Source organism: Sinocyclocheilus grahami, unplaced genomic scaffold (genome assembly GCF_001515645.1).
Source record: "Sinocyclocheilus grahami isolate Dianchi unplaced genomic scaffold, SAMN03320097.WGS_v1.1 scaffold16.1, whole genome shotgun sequence".
Classification (NCBI taxonomy): domain Eukaryota; kingdom Metazoa; phylum Chordata; class Actinopteri; order Cypriniformes; family Cyprinidae; genus Sinocyclocheilus; species Sinocyclocheilus grahami.
Window position 1 is genome coordinate 135,875 of NW_015505195.1, and position 19,704 is coordinate 155,578.

The 19,704-nt window shown below is 36.2% G+C and overlaps 2 protein-coding genes across 9 annotated transcripts in view; both read right to left on the minus strand.

Moving 5' to 3' along the window:
• LOC107603038 (uncharacterized) overlaps positions 1 to 405 on the minus strand; it is a 3,296-nt gene extending 2,891 nt beyond the window's left edge. For all 3 annotated transcript variants that reach the window (XM_016295750.1, XM_016295741.1, XM_016295733.1), the window contains exon 1: positions 246 to 405. The gene's annotated coding sequence lies outside the window, so the exon portion shown is untranslated. The remainder of the gene's footprint in view (positions 1 to 245) is intronic.
• Positions 406 to 2,069: 1,664 nt separating this feature from the next.
• The window catches only part of LOC107603076 (plasma membrane calcium-transporting ATPase 3-like), a 34,395-nt gene continuing 16,760 nt past the window's right edge, over positions 2,070 to 19,704 (minus strand). For 3 of the 6 annotated variants that reach the window (XM_016295776.1, XM_016295793.1, XM_016295784.1), the window contains 14 exons: positions 14,855 to 15,069; positions 14,451 to 14,693; positions 14,081 to 14,322; positions 12,470 to 12,704; positions 12,106 to 12,285; positions 11,613 to 11,700; positions 11,247 to 11,353; positions 10,679 to 10,870; positions 9,940 to 10,153; positions 9,583 to 9,794; positions 8,810 to 8,917; positions 8,518 to 8,700; positions 6,477 to 6,563; positions 2,070 to 3,129 (listed from right to left, as the gene is read on the minus strand). In XM_016295776.1, the coding sequence (XP_016151262.1) occupies positions 2,722 to 3,129; positions 6,477 to 6,563; positions 8,518 to 8,700; positions 8,810 to 8,917; positions 9,583 to 9,794; positions 9,940 to 10,153; positions 10,679 to 10,870; positions 11,247 to 11,353; positions 11,613 to 11,700; positions 12,106 to 12,285; positions 12,470 to 12,704; positions 14,081 to 14,322; positions 14,451 to 14,693; positions 14,855 to 15,069 (2,714 nt within the window). In that variant the 3' untranslated portion in view covers positions 2,070 to 2,721. Of the gene's footprint in view, positions 3,130 to 6,409; positions 6,564 to 8,517; positions 8,701 to 8,809; positions 8,918 to 9,582; positions 9,795 to 9,939; positions 10,154 to 10,678; positions 10,871 to 11,246; positions 11,354 to 11,612; positions 11,701 to 12,105; positions 12,286 to 12,469; positions 12,705 to 14,080; positions 14,323 to 14,450; positions 14,694 to 14,854; positions 15,070 to 19,704 lie in introns of all 6 variants that reach the window. The other 3 variants (XM_016295801.1, XM_016295810.1, XM_016295818.1) reach the window with 2 other exon arrangements.

Here is a 19,704-nt window from a genome sequence, read left to right on the forward strand (position 1 = left end):
TATTCTTTTTAAAATTAAAAAGAAAGGCGTTATTTAACAGGTTCTTGGAAAAAAGTAATCTGATTACGTAACTCGCGTTACTTGTAATGCGATACCCCCAACACTGGTGTCAACTGCATGCTATTTTGTCTGAAACTGCTGTTATCAGGGTGAATTTATCGTTAAGAACGAACAACGATCACTCAGCTGACAAATGTAGACAGGAAACATATAGCAAACCAAACTAAAAAACAATTATCATGTACCTAAAATTGGTCACTTGACTCGGAGTATAAGCGGTACGCTCATGTCTTCACACCAAAGACCACAAATGTAATTCACGCCGGACAAATATAAACCTGTTTCTTTTGAACATACGCAGACGGGCACAACTCTCTGCACTCAGCGAGGACTTCCGGAGATAACTTCCGGAGTTTGATGTCAAAATAAAAGTCATTGTTGTAAATGTTTAATGTAATTCGATACAGAAGTAGAACGCGGACAAAAAGTAAAACAGTTGGTAAACGTTTAATGAATCATTGTTATGTCATTTACCAATTTATTCACTGTTTTACTTATTGTAAATAACTAATCTGACGTCCACACCACTGCACGATAATGTCGTGCGCTGCTGTCAGTTCCTGCTCTTTAAAGAGGTCATATGATGTTGCTAAAAAGAACATTATTTTGTGTATTTGGTGTAATGAAATAGGTTTATGTGGTTTAAAGTAAAAAAAAAAACGTTATTTTCCACATACTGTACATTATTGTTTCTCCTCTATGCCCCGCCTTTCTGAAACACGTCGATTTTTACAAAGCTCATCAGTCTGAAAAGCGAGGTGTGCTCTGATTGGTCAGCTATCCAGTGCGTTGTGATTGGCCGAATACCTCAAGTGTGAGATGGAAATGTTACGCCCCTCACCATACTGTGTGATGCCGTGTCCGGCCGGAGCGACGAGACAAAAACATTAAAACCCATTACAAACGCATTATGCAAATCTTCCCACATAGTGAGGTAGACATGTGGGGGTGTGTTAAAACAAGCCGTTTTAGGTAGGTGTGGCTGACTCTTAACTTTTATAAAGAATATCTCTTTGGATTTGCAACTTTACAGATCTTCTTTATGCACCAAGAGCTTGTAACACTCCAACGAGAAAGGAAAAATTGAAATCGCATCATATGACCCCTTTAAAGTAGGGCGGTCTCCGATTGACTGTCAGTGATTTTATCATTCATCATTTTGAAAAAAAAAATCATAAAAACTGAAGTGTAAAACAATAAAAGTAAAAAAAAATCAATACAAAAATATTTTAGATGATTATTTACGTTGTTTCCTAGTACTATACAAACTTTAATTTTCTCTCGTGTTTATCAGGTTGGTAATAATGGCAGTTATTAGCTCTCCATGGCTTCTATTCATAAGTTCTCTTTGAAAATTATATTTGATCGAATTATTATAATCATAACCTGATTATAATAGTTAACTGTTAAAATGTAAATGTTCTAGAACAGTTTTAACCTATTTACAAGATAATTTTTTTTATACCGGGAAGTAATGAAAAGGTTAGTTTACCTTCAAGCCTGACAACAATCAGTCTGTCACTGTTCTATGACCCAAGAAAGAGCTGGAATAATGGAGTGTGATGCATAAACAAACTTATGGTAAATCATGCAGATGTTTAATTGCTTTGTACACAAGTTTAAAAGATTAAAGGGTTCCACATGATCTGATCAAAAATCTTTGCTTGTGTATCTGAACATTTTCTAGACCCATAAACGCCATATTTTAAGCACAGAGTCGCCCGTTCTGATGGGTAAGTGATGAAGTAATTTATATTTCCCATCAAACGCTTTCGAAGTATTTATTTTCTGACATATTTACGTCTTGCTGATCTGTTTTACTGACATAACACATCATAAAAAATTAACTGATATTTCCTAAATCCTGAAAATGTCTTGTCTTTCTTTTTGAACAGTGGAATATGTCGTGTTTTCAGGAATAGGTGAGATGCTCTTCAAAGTCAAGACCAATGCTCTTGCACCGTTGCCTCTTTTGTCCGTCATTTCCAGCAAGTATTGTAAGATTTTCCTCCAATGGTTAGATTTTATTTTATTTATGCTGCTGATATATATTCTGTAATTTCACTTCCTCTTTTAATTGGACATACACATCACACTCTACCACAGAAAACAGAGAGAGGGGCACGTGTGGAACCAATGAGAACATAGACACGGATTTTAACAACAGCAAACAAACAAACAAACAAATACACATACATACATACAGACTTGTGTCATACAAACATACTTAGTTATATAAAGCTAAACGATGAAGTATCATAACTGGAGTATAGTAACTGTAGTATTAATTGCTGTAGTTTGAGCAGAAATAGAACCACTATAATAATCGGAACAATAATGTTATTAATTAAAAGGCGAAAGGAGTAATCCCCAAATAAACTTATTTTTTCCCCCCAAAATCTTTAGCCAGAGTCCACACCTACATACACGTTGATCCATCTCGTCATTTTGGGTACTTTTTCAAGTGCAACATACTGTATGAGAACATAATCGGTCACTTTCATGCGGAGCGGGATTGTCTTTGGGTCACACAAGATACTGTAAAGAACCACTGAACATTTTGAAGCAGTGAATCTGTGATAGTGATAGGAACAAAGATTAGGTACAGAAACAAGCGTTTCTCCATCTGGCTGGCAGTCTCAACTGGCTGACCTCTGACCTTCAGAGGCACGTCTCCAAGCTATGCAGAGGGCTCGCAGGGCAGGGGGAAACACTCGAGCCCAGGTAGACGTGGCTCTCGGTGGCGTTGTTGTTGCAGTTGAGGGTGACCGGCAGACTCTGCTGCCTCAGCGGGCGGGGCGGGTAGCGGGATCGCGGAGGCCTCTGGGGCTCCTGGGGCTCCTGGGGCTGAGAGTGAGGGCTGGGGTGACGAAGCGCCACACACACGTGGTTATGGTTGGAGCGTTCCGATTCATCGTCCACGTCAGTCTCGTCGATCAGGGGGATGTTGTGGACCGAGTCTGTGATGATAAACTCCGGGTGCGCCTGGAAGTCGTGAATGGAGTTCCGCGACTCGGGCCGCTCGATGCCGCCGTGGAGGGAGCTACGGAAAGCTTTCACCACCCGGATCTATACGTCAAGGGTGCAGGGTAGGAGATGTCAAAGGGAAGAAAATGGAGGGATCAAAGGGACAGAGAGGTGGAGAGAAGTTTAGTCCCCCATTTGCACTACCCAAGCACTTTCAGCTAGCTGACCTGCGAGAGCTGAAAGTTTCACATCCATTAAGGCCTTTGGTGCAGTAGGCCTTTGAAAAGAAACAAAACTCCACAGCCATTCTATAGGCCTCTATAGAATGACGCCCAAAAATAATCATTGAAATCCAAGTTGTAATTACAAGAAGAAAAGGAAATCTCAAGATGATACACAAGACGGCAAACACAAATTGTTCCAATAAAACAGAAGGATACCATAAATATCGTGAATATGATCTGTCAAAGCAGCCTTAGCCCCCTGTCTGCCTTTCATTTAATACGTGGTTCTAATGAATGACACATTGGACACAAATTTCAGATTTTTTTGTTGATGATCAAAAAAAATAATAATTTTAACCTCTGATGTTTTATGAGCAGAAAGGCATGTCAAATTAGTGACCATAAAAATGAACAGATAAAAATAAAAAATAATAATGTGTCTGCAAAGTTCAAAAACAGAATTACAACTTTCACTGTTGCCAGTTCAATACCAGGTGGTTAAAATTCATGGAACTCTAAGAAAACAAAAAACACATGCAAACAAACAACAGTAAACACACACACAAAACAATGATTTTGAAGCCACACACCACCATGTGATACGAACACAAACACATACACACTTAGAAAACACATAAAATATGAGGTTTATACTACACGGATGTGCACAGAACGCACAAACACAAAAACATACAGGAAATAAAGACATGCGTATTCACATACTGTTGGTGTTGACAAATTCTGTAATACAGATTCAGTCTTGAAAAAACAGATTGCATTAGTTACTGTAAGCATTATTTATTGTTCTGACATCATCAGTTTTCTATTTGTTACATGTATAGGGTATATTTGAAAGCCTTTTTAAAATCCACTTTCAATAAATCAAAGAAAAAAAATAATAAATGAAACATAAAGCAAAGTATCTTTGATTATATTAGCTCACTCTAATACGAGGACATTTAGAAGATCTTGATTGCCTTGTTTTTTGGAAAGAAAAAGAAAACCCAAACACTCTATGCCCTCAAAAGTATGAACACATTAAATGGGACTTGTCTCCCATGCAACCATGCACAATAATTCAAGTTTCCTCTTCCCGTTCATGCATGGCATGCAAGTACACATTCAATAGAAAAAAATATCCGTAAAAACGTTAAATCAAAATGGTCCGTTACTTTTTCTGACATCCTCGTTCTCGTCATGTGTGGTTATACAGCAGCCGTGGTGAAAATGCATCTTCTTGAAAAATTGTTTGTGTGACCATGCATGTTGGACCGTAACATTCATCGGATGCAAGTTGTTTTTTTTCCCACTCTCTGCATTCTACATGCATAGCCAAACCACGTTCGGGAATGACCACAAAGCAATGTGACTGACAGAGGGAGGGGACTTCACAACATGGACACAACAGCGCTTCTGTGGCTTTGTTTTTCCAAAGAGCCATTCGTTTTGAGGTTCCTGCTTAATTTAAAGCTGCACTGACATTGTAAACTTTCGAGTATAAGGCCCAGAATTTGTAATGGTTATGATATCAAAGAGGAAAAAAAAACATTTGGAATTAACTGCAGGGAGGAATCAGCTAGTCTTTTGTAATTCTGGCACTGGATGGAAAAACAGAAAAGGGATTGTGTTTGAATAGTTGTTCCAAACACATCACATCAGAACTCCTCATGACAGACGGCAAGAGAAGGGAGGTGAAAGACAGATGTTTGAAGGATGGAGGTCTAATCCTACAGACTACACAAAGTCATGTTCTTTTGTTGTGGCGTGATGGCCCAACAAAAGCTTTTGAGAAGCAGCCCTCTTGTGCAACATCACCAAGGCATGTGATGCAAAAATATATACTCAATGTAGCTGGATCTTTCCCTTCTCTGTTGATTTAATCTAAGAAAACACAGCACAAAGTGCTACAAGACGATGAAACAAGGACAACGACGAAAATAAAAACAGAAAAAAAAGAATATACTGGACAAGACTGTCAGGACAGGACAAGATTAGACACCCATGTTAAAAAAAGGAGAACAAAATATATTTTATTTTTAAAGGTTCATAAATAAAAGGAACTGAAGATTAACACTGAAAGGGAAATGATAATGAAACTGGGGGGCATTCCAGCTGGGCTAATGCTCGGTGGTCTCTTTGAAGGGATTTGGAAACACTAAGACACAGCTGTTTTCTTTAGACCACAGAAAAGATCGCTGGTACCTGGAGGGCAATGTTGATGTTATATTTGGTGCATCAAACCCTCATAAACAAATCACTGTCTGTGAGAATGACTTCCAAGAAGACGGTCCCCAAAACTACAGCTGTTTTGTGACAATAAATCAAAGCAGCAGAGAGTAAGAACGATTTTCTTATGTGTAGAAACTCAAGCAGCAACAATTAGCAGGGCATTTTCATTAGATGACAAGTGTGGCAGTTTATAACATTGAAACCTGTGAAGAGAGAAAGGAAAATCTGAACAAGGTGCACAAAGACAGAGCAAAAAACATGGCACACTTGTATGCTTTTTGTCCTGAACGGGATAGAAAAACGTTAGCATTATCAATGCTAATATCCCTAATATGAAAACGGCAGCAGAAACCATTATGGGCTTATACTCGCAGGTTTACAGCAGTCAACCTTTTGCATTCATTGTTCCCATGTTGTCAAAAAGATGAAACATCTTCACTTTAGTTTCTCAATTCAGTTCAATTGATGTTTGGCTCTTTCGTGTGAAATTCTGGTAGCCCTTTATGGCAGCATTGATTTGAGGGTGAATTATTGGCAAATCAAGCAACGGGAGAATAAAAAAAAAAAAAAAAAAAAGGCAAAAAGAAAAAGAACACAGCTTCATCTTGGCAGCACCAAGCCAGAATTAAACAGCAAGAGCAAGAAATAAGTTATGAGGTAGCAAGGAAGGAGGAAAGAAAAAAAGGCCACAAACAAATAAGCGAAACAAACTAAAAATGCACATGTAGAGAGATAAAGCAGATGCTCCAATAATAATTTGCTCTATCTCTCTCTTGCACACACACACACACACACTCACTCAACATTCAGCAGACTAGCCGCGTTTGAAAGCAGGCAACAATGCACGTGTGTGCGCGTGTTGGTGTGTATGCTAGCCATCTGGGTGCACGGGCTCTACGAGGTGCCGTTAACAGAATGTAAGGACTCACTCCCGGGGGCACCAGTTGCATTGGCAGTGGAGAGAACTACGTGAGAGGGAGTAGAATTATTGGTTACGTCATGGAGTTGGCTGAGCACTGAAGAGCGGCGTCTCACTGCACCCTGAAACGAACCACTTCTCTTGAAGGTACTCACTACCTCCATCTGCAGGAGAGAGAGAGAAGGACATCACACAGACAGGCGAATGAGCTTCATGAAATGAAAGGGATGGGGCTTTAATCACTCAAGCGGGTTTTGAGGAGCAATGGCTTGCAGGAAAAGCAGCATTTCATAAAGTGCATGCCAACCATCCAGTGTTTAAGGGTGTTTCTTCAACTATGAGCACTTTATAAGTTATTAAATCTAATAAATGTAAAAAAATAATAATAATTCAGTTTAAACTCACATTAAAACTGTATTGGAATGTTTTTTTTAATGTATAAATTGTATTGTTTTATCCTTGAGAGAGCCCAACTTTCAATCTTAAAATATAAAAATAAATTTTTAAAAACTATTTCAATGCTATTTCAAACTATTTACAATTTTAAAACTATTTCAAAACAGTGAAAATAACTATAATTTAAAAAAAATCACAAACAACCAGTGTTAATTTCACTGGCAAATAATTTTTGTTACAATTTTCGTCAACAACATTTTTTTCACAGACGAAAATGAGATGATAAAACAAAAACTATGACGAAAATCTATTGACATTTTCATCAACGAATAAAAACTAGACGAAAATGTTTTAGGGAGAGATCCAGTCAGAACTAATCTCCTGTGAGGTAGGGAGGGTAGATGGCACACATTTGAATTATATATTTGAATTATACAGATCTATCCGGCGAGACATAAGTTAGCATTCAATTGCTTCACGTCTCATAAAACGCTCAAAAATGAATCACTTTAGTAAACCTAATAAGGTTTCATCTAAATTTAATTTACACAAATAAATATGTCTGCTGGAAAGAAGAATGTTGAAAGAATGCATATTATAAAACCATTGGTATTTCATTGAAAAGAACACCATGTTCTTGTTTCTTTATGAGAAGTAGTTTTATTTAATTTTAAGATGTCTATATTGCATGTTCAAACCTTAACATTGATATTAACAGATTAATAGATGTTTTCTCCAGGAATATAGGCCTATAAGTTTGGAAAGTTTAAAGAAATTCTTATTTAATGCATTACACTAAATTCACTAGATTTTAGTCGACTTGACTAAAATGTTATTAAAATTAACTAAAATTAAACAAACAATTCAGATGACTAAATTATGTCAAACTAAATGGCATATTAGTCAAAAGACTATTACTAAAACTAAATCAAAATTTTCTGTCAAAATTAACACTGCAACCAACAAAGAAAGGATACAATAGTGAAAAGCATGCTTAAAATTAGAAATAAGAGACGAGATGTGATGTGTGAAGAAAATAAACATTTGTTTTTAACTGCGTTTTTTATCATTCCCAATCAAGCCGTAATTTTGTCAAATAATGTAAAATGTATAAAAGTATTTAACTGTCTATTTAGAACACATAAACTGCTATCAATTAAATTTTATTAAAATTATTATTAAAATTAAAACGGCATTTCCACCACAATGTTATCAAATACAAAACAGTTTGAGATGTGGTGAAAATGACATTTGTTGGTTCAGAAAGTAAGTGCGAAAGTGCCTATACTTGAAGAAACACTTTGTATACAAACCATGTTAGCATTTAAAAATTCAAAAAGGCCAATAATAGTTTCCAAGGAGCAACCATATATGGAGACGTGAGTAGCAGTGCAAAAAAGACTCAATAAAATAGCATGATATTAGAAGCAGAGAGAATAAAGGATGAAGTGACGGAGAGAGATAAGTTAAGATTTACAACACAGGAAGCTTTTTAAATATTAATATTTCATCAATTTATAAAGGCTGGTGAAGAAAGAAAAATATGTTTGAGTTATGAAGAAAGTAAAGTTTGAAAAAAGTATGCAAACTAGAGCATGTGTCACAAAAGGCATTTGGTATATTTTAAGGCAGTACGTGTCTACACGGGAACAGCTGTCCCTGTCAGAAACAATGCAAAAGCAATGTTAAAACAGACAGGACTAGACAGAGACTGAATGTCACCTGAGTCTGAATTCGGTTGAGTCCTCTGAACCACAGGATCTGTCCTCGTCTCAGCTCTCTCTCGGCATAGTCAATCTCATCCTCATCCTCAGCTAGCTCTTCATCCATGATCTCGTCTTGAGACCGCCCATGGCCCGCTTCTTTCAGACACTTCAGCTGATGTGTTGGCACTGATGCTATTACCTAGAGAGAAAACAATACAATAAAGTACAATTAAAACTGATATTTTGGAAACTCATTTTATGTTTTTGAGATCTTCTAGAATAGAAAAGCAGTCGATTTCAGCACTTACCTGTCCCCAGATCAGCTCTCCCATTCCCACAAACAGGCACCAAAGCCACTGCTCCGCATTTAAGGGGGAACAGCTGAAGGGTTTTCCACCAAACTGCACAATCACAATCTACAAAGCATAAACACAGATACGGGAGTGGAGTGGTTTACTTCCATCCATGTGTGAAGTACAAATGCATCAAAATGTAATAATATATATGAGGGAAAGTATATATTTGAGATGTGGTTTCCATTTCTTTTCAAGTTTTTCAGTTAAAACTTCCTTGCCATGTAACAAATGCATTTTTTTAAAGTTCAGATATGCCATATAGTCTCTTTTCTAATTCATGTGAGGACATAAAAATGGCATGTACATATTAAAAAAATCATTATGAATCTATTTATATTATAGTTAAAAAAAAAAAAAATAATAATATAAATAGAAGCAATAAAAAATAATTAAACCCATGATCTTTAAAACTTTTATTAAGCAGGACACAATAAATTGATCAAAAGTGACAGTATAAAAAAAAAAGATATTTCACATAAATTTAATTTTTTCTAACTTTATATTAATCTAAGACTCGTGGAAAAAAAACTGTATCAAGTATATTAAACAGCACAATTGTTTTCAACATTGATAATAAGAAACGTTTCTTGAACTGCAAATCAGAATGATTTCTGAAGGATCATGAGACACTGAAGACTGGAAAAAATTAACAGACTTGAACATTAAAAAATTTAGAAATGGAAATCAAGGAATCTAGACTTAAATATCTGGAGATATGCGTTCACCTGTATTGCGAAGGTCCCCAGCACAATTGAACAGAAGATGGGGTTTGCGAAGATTCCATCGAACACGTTCCTCTCTCCATGGATCTTACGGGCATTGATCTCATTGAAGAGTTGCATGAGGACAAAGGTGTTAAAGATGATGGTGTAATGCTCGGAGGGAGGAGAGTGAAGTGGGGCATTACGTCCACTGTCTATGTCAAAGATCTTCTCACCTGAGAAGAAAAAAAAAACACCAACTGTAATATTGAATGATTTGACACACATTAATTGTGCAACCTTGCAGACGTCAGAAGAAAGAGAAAGAAGGTTATGTATCGATCAAATCCTTTAACAGAACCAGTGTGCAATGTACCATACCTACAAAGAGCAGAGTGAAGATGATGGTAAGCTGGAACACTGCATGTCCAAGGATGTTCTTCATCATGGTTCTGGATATGAGGGGGTTGTTTCGGCCGTAGGGCTTCCTCAGGAGCAATGCTTCGTTGGGCGGCTCGGTGGCAAGAGCCAGAGAAGCAAACGTGTCCATGATCAGATTAACCCACAGCATCTGCACAGCCTTAAGGGGTGAATCCTACATACACCAAAACAGACCAAAAGAAATAAATAACTAAATCACAGATGTCAGGTTATACTAGTGCATATATACACTACCATTCAAATGTTTCAGTTGGTAAGATGTCTTTGAATTAAGTCTTTTAAGATGACCAAGGCTGAATTTATGTGATCATAAATAGTGTAAAAACAGTAATATTGTGAGGTATTATAACAACTTTAAAATATCTGTTTGTTAAATAAATTTTGTGGAATTTTTAACATCATTACTCCAGTCTTCAGTGTCACATAATCCTTCACAAATCATTCTAATATGCTGATTTGGTGTTCAAGAAACCATTTTTATTATTATCAATATTGAAAACGGTTGTGCTGCTTAATATTTTTGTGAAAACAATGATATATATTTTTTTCAGGATTCTTTAATGAATAGAAAGTTCAAAAGAACAGTATTTATTGGAAGCAAATACATTTTTTGAAACATCTTACTGACCCCAAACTTTTGAATGGAAGCATGTAGACATATATAAGTATATGCATGTACCTGCGTGATGCAGGCACCAGTGAAGGCTACTATGACAGCCACCACATTCACTGTGAGCTGAAACTGTAAGAATTTGGAGATGCTGTCATACACATTCCGTCCCCACATCACAGCCTTTACTATGCTGGAGAAGTTATCGTCCGTCAGGATGATGTCAGAGGCCTCCTTGGCCACATCTGTACCAGCAATGCCCTATGCAAACAGAGAAATCGACTATTTTTGAACATTCACACATCTTTGATTCTGGTATGTTTCAACTTAACATTGAATTTAAAAATAAGAATTACAATTTTGCTTTCACACTTGTGTATTCCAGCTGTTATACACCTGCTTGAACTTTTCAAATGAACTTGAAGGGTGGTTTGGTAGATGGCTTTCATACTAATCAAAACAAACTTTACTGTCAATCAAACCTGAGCCTAACCAAAACCTCGAGTGTAAAAGCAACATCCATGTGCACTGAATGTCTCATATTTAGATCCAGTTGGTTTTATCATTGCACTATGTGTAACAGAACCTTAAAAATAGATGGCAATCTTTCACACATTTAGTGGATGGATCTTCTCACCATTGCAAACCCCACATCAGCTTTCTTCAGAGCAGGTCCGTCATTTGTGCCGTCACCGGTGACTGCAACCACCTGCCTTTGTTCTACAATGGTGCTGTCTATGATACCTGAACACAAGACATACACAAAATTAAAAAAAATCCTAATAATCGATTCGAGACCAAAAGATCTGTAATGTAAAGTTGGCCAATATGCTGAAAAAAAAAATCATCTTCGACATCAGGAAAAGCTTGGCATCTCTGCTGAAGTCAGCATAAATGTCATTATATCACTTTTACATTATGAGAGAATTCCATTAAGGACATAATGCAATGGTAATCATCCCCATAGGAACAAGGTATGAACGCAACTGAGGGAGAGACTCACCCTTGACTAGTGTGTGTTTGTCTGTAGGGGAGGAACGAGCAAGAACTCTGAGCTTGGGCCAAATTTTGTCAATGCGCTCTTGCTCAATCTGCAAAAAAAGTTGAAAAGAAAAACAAATATCTCTACACCACCATTATAAAGTTTGGGTTCGCTAGGATTTTTTCATGTTTTTTAGAAAAGACAAAAACAACATTGTCTTTATACATCATATCTTTATACGTAATAACATTCTTTACTGTCCCTTTGGATCAATTTAATGTATCCTTGCTGAATTAAAGTATTATTTCTTTGAAAAAAAAAAAAATATATATTTTTTGAACAGCAATATTGTAAATGTAACTTCATATATCATCACTCATCTAGATATTATTAGCATTTCATTTACACTGTATTTGCGCATGAATTTGTTTTTTTGGCAATAAAGCAATAAAGATTTATATAGAAATAGTTCCTGCATAAGCACCGTACGCAACTACAAAACATGGAAGTATACCTCTCCTTTCTCATTTCTGATTCGCCTGTTGAATTCCTTCCCTTCCATGCACAGGAAGTCGTCGCCAGGTTGGATGATGCCACATTTGGCAGCAATGGCACGTGCAGTGTTTATGTTGTCACCTGTCACCATACGCACAGTGATGCCTGCTTGTTGGCACTTCCTGATGGCTTCTGGGACCTGATTGGAATTATAATCAGCAAATCAGAACCGATAGCAATATCATAATTATGCCTTTTATGTCTTCTTATGATTAATAATTCTCAGAGGTTAAAGGGTATGTGCGGTTTCTTAGGTAAATAGGAGAGATAAACTAAAAACTAAGAGTACACGCATATCCAAGACAGTAAACTGGTCAGTATACCTCAGGTCGAACAGGGTCTTCAATGCCGACCACGGTGATGCAGGTAAGGTTGGAGACAATGTCTGTCTCATTGTCCCAATCTGGCATGGGGTCAGCTGGGAGCTCCCGGTAAGCGATGCATATCGTACGAAGGCCATCGCATGCCATCGGTTCAATCACTTTCTTCACCATTTCATCTTTGTCCCGTGGCCTAAAAGCACGAGCCTCATCGTCACGGCCCAAGATGAACGAGCACCTGAGATGAAGGCAGAACTGTTAAAAAATGTTTACACTGCATTTTTTGACAAAGACTGCACTTTTCAAAATTTACCCAGAAGCCAGTTAGAAAGAGGTGAGATTCCTGTTAACACTTACCCTATATTTATTTTCAGAACTCTTTTTAGACAAATAATTTTCAGAAAACCTCAGAACACACTCCATTCTTTGTTCTTCCAGCAGTGTATGGTTAAAATAGTCTCTGAATGAAATATCTATCAAGACTGATTTTTTTTTTCTTTTCTATTTGGCACTTTTCATAAATTAGGTACAAATTAGGCCTCAAAGAAAGTAGTAGTCTTTAGTTTGAACATTTTTTAACAAATGGCCAGTGAAATAAGATGCTTAACCTTCGCAAAATGTTGATTATCAAGATCGGAACTAAATCTTATAAATATACTATTGCATCTCAATAAATTAGAATGTCGTGGAAAAGTTCATTTATTTCAGTAATTCAACTCAAATTGTGAAACTCGTGTATTAAATAAATTCAATGCACACCGACTGAAGTAGTTTAAGTCTTTGGTTCTTTTAATTGTGATGATTTTGGCTCACATTTAACAAAAACCCACCAATTCACTATCTCAACAAATTAGAATACTTCATAAGACCAATAAAAAAAACATTTTTAGTGAATTGTTGGCCTTCTGGAAAGTATGTTCATTTACTGTACATGTACTCAATACTTGGTAAGGGCTCCTTTTGCTTTAATTACTGCCTCAATTCGGCGTGGCATGGAGGTGATCAGTTTGTGGCACTGCTGAGGTGGTATGGAAGCCCAGGTTTCTTTGACAGTGGCTAAATAAAATACACTAGCATTTAAGTGTTTGACATCAGTAATATTTTTTGCTTTTGAAAAATGCTTGTTCACCAAAGCTGCATTTATTTGATAAAAAATACAGTTAAAACAGTATTACTATGAAATATTTGTATAATCTAAATACCTGTTTTCTATTTTAATATATTTTAAAACAATTTATTCCTATAAAGGCAAAGCTGAATTTTCAGCATCATTACTCCAGTCTTCAGTGTCAAATGATCCTTCAGAAATCATTCTAATATGCTGCTTTGCTGCTCAAGAAACATGTCCTATCATTATCAATGTTGAAAACTGCTATAAATGGTCTCTTTCAGGATTTTTCCATAAACAAATTAAAACGGCATTTATTTTGAAAAGAAATGTTAGTTATCCCAGACAAAACTTTCGAATGTTAGTGTATATAAATCATAAATAAAGTGTAACTGTTTTTTAGAACAATTATTATCAGTTCAACAGATAATGTTATGTGTCATCTTAACATTACACGTTACTATTGCAATTTTAAAAATCACCACATATACAAAGACATCATTTACTTTCTGAGCAGGATCTCAGAGGCTCCTTTGCTGTATAAGCGGAAGCTTCCGTCAGGCATCTGAATGACGGTGCTCATGGATTTTCTGACAGAATTAAAGGTGTAGACTTTATAGAGCTTCTCTTCTGGGATCTGCTCCCTCACAGCTTGGTAGTCCTGCTTCAGGCCCAGCACGAGTCCCAGCAGAGCACATTCTGTCTTATTACCCACTTGTTTGGGCAGCCCACCTTCCTTATCTGCAGCCTGGGAGGAAGAGGTGAAGAGAGTGGAAGACAGAGTAAATTAAAAGATGAAATTACGGTCGTAACTGTAGTGAAATCACTGTAATGCATGGCCTCTAATGGTTTACTGTTTTAGTAAAAGCCTCTCACCATTATTTTGGAGGTGTAGGCGCAATTCACAGCAATAGCACTGGTGATGAGCTCCAGTGTCTTTGGGTTAATCTGGTCTGGTCTTGAGATGTCACGGAAGTGCTGGTCCCCTACATAAATCTGCACTACTGTCATCCGGTTAGTGGTGAGGGTCCCGGTTTTATCTGAGCAAATAGCAGTGGCATTGCCCATAGTCTCACATGCGTCCAAATGACGCACCAGGTTATTGTCCTTCATCATTTTCTGTGGAAAGGCATTGATGGGAAGTGTTAAAATGTTAGTGGCACTTACCAGTGTGAATGTGTGTGTGTAAATGACACTTCCATGATGGACACAACTTCACAAAAACAGGTGCATTCTTCGACATCAACTTTTATGAAACTACTAATTAATTTCTAACTCACCTTTACGGAGTAGGCCAATGATATAGTGACAGCCAGTGGCAAACCCTCTGGCACAGCCACCACCAGAACTGTAACTCCGATGATGAAGAATTTGACAAAGTACTGCACATAAATAGGTGTGCATTCTGTCAACCAGACCCGTCCCTGAATGACAAACGTTTCGATCACGAAGTACAGCATCAGGATAATCACAGTGACGGCGGACATCACCAGACCTGGAATATATCATACATCTTTGATTGCTGAGAAACCTTATAGCACACCTCTCCTCAAAGAGATGCACAATTTGAGATATCTTCCACAAAAAATTGTTAATAACTGAACAAAATATATACTACCGAACAAAATAACTGAACAAAATATATACTACCGTCCAAAAGTTTGGGGTTGATATGTTTTACTAAAGAAGTCTCCCATGCTCATCAAGACTGAAATTATTTGATCAAAAATACAATAAAAACAGTAATATTGTGAGATAATATTAACATTTAAAATAACTTTCTATTTTATATATATTTTAACATTTAATTTACAGGAAAAGTTGAATTTTCAGCAGCCATTACTCCAGTCTTCAGTGTCACATGATGCTTCAGAAATCATTGTAATATGCTGATTTGGTGCTCAGTAAATATTTCTTATTATTGTGCAGTTGTGCTGCTTAATATTTTTTGTGGGAACCATGATATTGTTTTCAGTATTCTGATAAATAGAAAGTTCAAAAGAACATCATTTATTTGAAATAGATTTATTTTGTAAAATAAAAAAATAAAAAGCATTTTGTCACTTTCGATCAATTTAATATAAGCATTTATTTCTGTAAGATTTATTTTTTGGCGCTTTTGCCTTTATTATATAGAACAGTGGAGAGCAGACAGGAAACAAATGGGGACAGAGAGAGGAGGATGGGATTGGAAAAGCATGAGCTGGGACTCAAACTCGGGTTTCCCACAGCGCAGCTGCACTATATGTCAGAGCACTGTCCACTAGGCTGTATAGGAGTATTTATTTCTTTCAAAGAAAAAAAAAACCGTCCCCAAATTTTGGATGGTAGTGCATAACATCATAATTTATGTATGAGTCAGATAAATGTGGTAAATCAAATGAAATAACCCCATATTTTATCAAGTAAATACCTTAGTCAGAATACCCACTTAATGTAACAAAATATTAATTTATTTTGGATGATACAAAAAACTAGATTGAGAAAGAGACCGATAGTTCTTTTTATAATTCTTGCTTGATAAAATTATTAAAAATATATAATAATAATAATAATAATATATATATGAGCAATATCACACTCGTAGCAGTGCGATGTGGCTGTATATCAGCACTGCTGTGATTCAGTCGTAGGTAATCACAGCGTGCCGATATACAGGCGTATCTCACTGCTACGAGTGTGATATTGCGTTTATACAACAGTTCAACGGCATGAGTATGTAAATACATAAGAAACAACAATGGAGTGTCTTTAAAAACCCTCTTTTGTGCAGAAGTACTTCCTTCCGCCACAGATTCAAATCTCAAGTTGACAGTTTAATAGCTGAGCCCAAGATCAGTTAATAATTTGAAAACGTCACTTTAGAACAAGTAACAAAAGAACGCTGAGTTGCTTCTTTAAAAGGTTATTGTATTACTGTATTAAAAGCTAACTGTATTATGAAGAGACGAGTATTATTATGGACTGAGCGATTGTGATTACCTGCATCTGATGCAGCATTGATTCTTCAGCTCTATCTCATATTCAGCATAAATCATTAGTATGAATGTGCGATATCTTTGTCATACTATCCTTTCATCTGTTAAGGGTGATTTCCGATGACAGCGCTGCTCAGTGCATTTGTTGGCTGCGTCTTACAAGCTGTTGTTAAAAGTAAAAATAACTTCCTTGTTTACAACCCTGTTTCAGTCTCTTCAATATTAAAGTCTTTACTGCTGACTCACTCATAAAAACAGTCTCGTCACCATCTAATAGCGGAACAATGCAACTAATCACCATCACGAACACAGACACCATTTCCAAATACTAAATACTATAATAAAATACCACTATTTATATAAAATATTATTTATTGAATAATAATATTTAATAAACAACAACAACAACAGCCATCATAAAAGTTGCTAGGCAATTCAGTCAAAAGTACAAAGGCAGTGTACTGATATGCAGCATTAAAGTTACATAAAATATAAAGTTATGAGACTTTGCCCTCAGCTAAAACTATTTGCTCTGGAACAAATAATAGATTAATGAGACCAAAGACTGCCCGTTAAATCTACCCAAAACTAGGGATGTAATGATTAACCGCGAGCCGGTTGAAAATCGATTCAAATATGTGACGATTTAAATTGGTTGAGATGCTAAACAAATCGCGATTCAATTAGGGACAGGAGTTTATATGAATGTATGTCTGAGGGGAACTTACTGTCTTTAGAAAAGTTTAGATGGTATTTCTTCTTTTTATCTTGCCTCTGTATAAAGCATATTACAGTTCATAAGTGCAGCGCTGCTGTGTTTACAGCGGAAACCAGGAAACGCTGTAAGTGCCACCTACTGGCAGAGAGTGAATCTGCGTCTCATTCAGCTCCTCTGCTGTTTGTTTCATTCAGATATTTTTTTATGTATAGTCAGACCATTCTGTTTTTGCTTCAAATTTCGAAATTATACAATCTAATTTAGATTTAAAAAAATTGGTCATGTTGCATGTATGCAGCATCTTTGTTTGGATCATGATTAAAATGCAGTGGTTGCCTCTAATTTTAAATGGAAAGAGAACAGACAAAGCCTTATTTTGTTTATATGAAGAGATTTATTTTATTTGTGCTACTTATTTGATTTGGGGTTTGTTTTAAAATTTCAATTTAGTTTTGTTATTTACATTTACATTATATTTACATTTAATTATTTAGCAGACACTTTTATCCAAAGCAAATGAGGACAATAGAAGCAATCAAAACCAACAAAAGAGCAATGATATGCAAGTGCTATATTAGTATCTTATTATAGTGTTGTATTTCAATTTCACAAATAAACATGCAGCATTTTGTTCAAGCAATAATTTGTATAATTTGTCTTAAATCAAATTTTGTAAAAAAAAAAGAAAGAAATTGTGAATTGAATCGTGAAATCAAAATCGTGAATCGAGTGAATCATTACCCAAAACTAATTATATCTCATGTTTAACCACTATAGAGACATCAGAGCCAACGCCAAATTCCCAAAGACCCAAAGACCGTAAGGCTGCTCTCTGCGGGTTCATGAGCGCTGAACGGCCTCTGACGCCCTGGAGCTCACATCTCCCAAAACGTCAAAGCAAATTTTCAAATATAAGTTATCTTTATTAACAAACCGCATATTTGAAGTCTAAGCAAGTACATTCTTGTCTAAACAATTTTCTTTCTAAAAAACTACATTCCGTGACACAAAAACAGTATTATTTATAAAATTATAGTGGATTTGGGCGTCTGCCATGACACCCGCTGTGAGAAATACTGCAAGCGGAGTGATACAAACGGTGAATTGGTTGGAGCTCTGTTATCACTAGAATATCGCACTCCTCTCAGCCAATCAGATTCGAGGACCACAAAGAATTGTTGTATAAATATATATATACAGTGGTGTGAATAAGTGTTGGCCCCCTTCCTGATTTCTTATTTTTTTGCATGTTTGTCACACTTTAATGTTTCAGATCATCAAACAAATTTAAATATTAGTCAAAGATAACAAGTAAACACAGCATGCCGTTTTTAAATGAAGGTTTTTATTATTAAGGGAAAACAAAATCCAAAACTACATGGCCCTGTGTGAAGAAGTTTATCACACCTGAGTTCAATTTCTCTAGCCACACCCAGGCCTGATTACTGCCACACCTGTTCGCAATCAAGAAATCTCTGGACCTGCCTGACAAAGTGAATTAGACCAAAAGATCCTCAAAAGCTAGACATATTGCCGAGATCCAAAGAAATTCAGAGACAAATGAGAAAGAAAGTAATTGAGATCTATCAGTCTGGAAAAGGTTATAAAGCCATTTCTAAAGCTTTGGGACTCCAGCGAACCACAGTGAGAGCCATTATTCTGGCAGAGAGTGAATCTGCGTCTCATTCAGCTCCTCTGCTGTTTGTTTCATTCAGATATTTTTTTATGTATAGTCAGACCATTCTGTTTTTGCTTCAAATTTCGAAATTATACAATCTAATTTAGATTTAAAAAAATTGGTCATGTTGCATGTATGCAGCATCTTTGTTTGGATCATGATTAAAATGCAGTGGTTGCCTCTAATTTTAAATGGAAAGAGAACAGACAAAGCCTTATTTTGTTTATATGAAGAGATTTATTTTATTTGTGCTACTTATTTGATTTGGGGTTTGTTTTAAAATTTCAATTTAGTTTTGTTATTTACATTTACATTATATTTACATTTAATTATTTAGCAGACACTTTTATCCAAAGCAAATGAGGACAATAGAAGCAATCAAAACCAACAAAAGAGCAATGATATGCAAGTGCTATATTAGTATCTTATTATAGTGTTGTATTTCAATTTCACAAATAAACATGCAGCATTTTGTTCAAGCAATAATTTGTATAATTTGTCTTAAATCAAATTTTGTAAAAAAAAAAGAAAGAAATTGTGAATTGAATCGTGAAATCAAAATCGTGAATCGAATCGAATCGTGAGTTGAAAACAGTGAATCGAATTAAATCGTGACTTGAGTGAATCGTTACTTCTCTAATGGAGACCCATCGAGAAGGGACACAATGTCCGAGAACCACACTCGGAAGGGCCAGAATGGGACTACTAGCAGTAGACTGACCCCATCCCGACAGACTCTTTCCAGAACACCAGGGA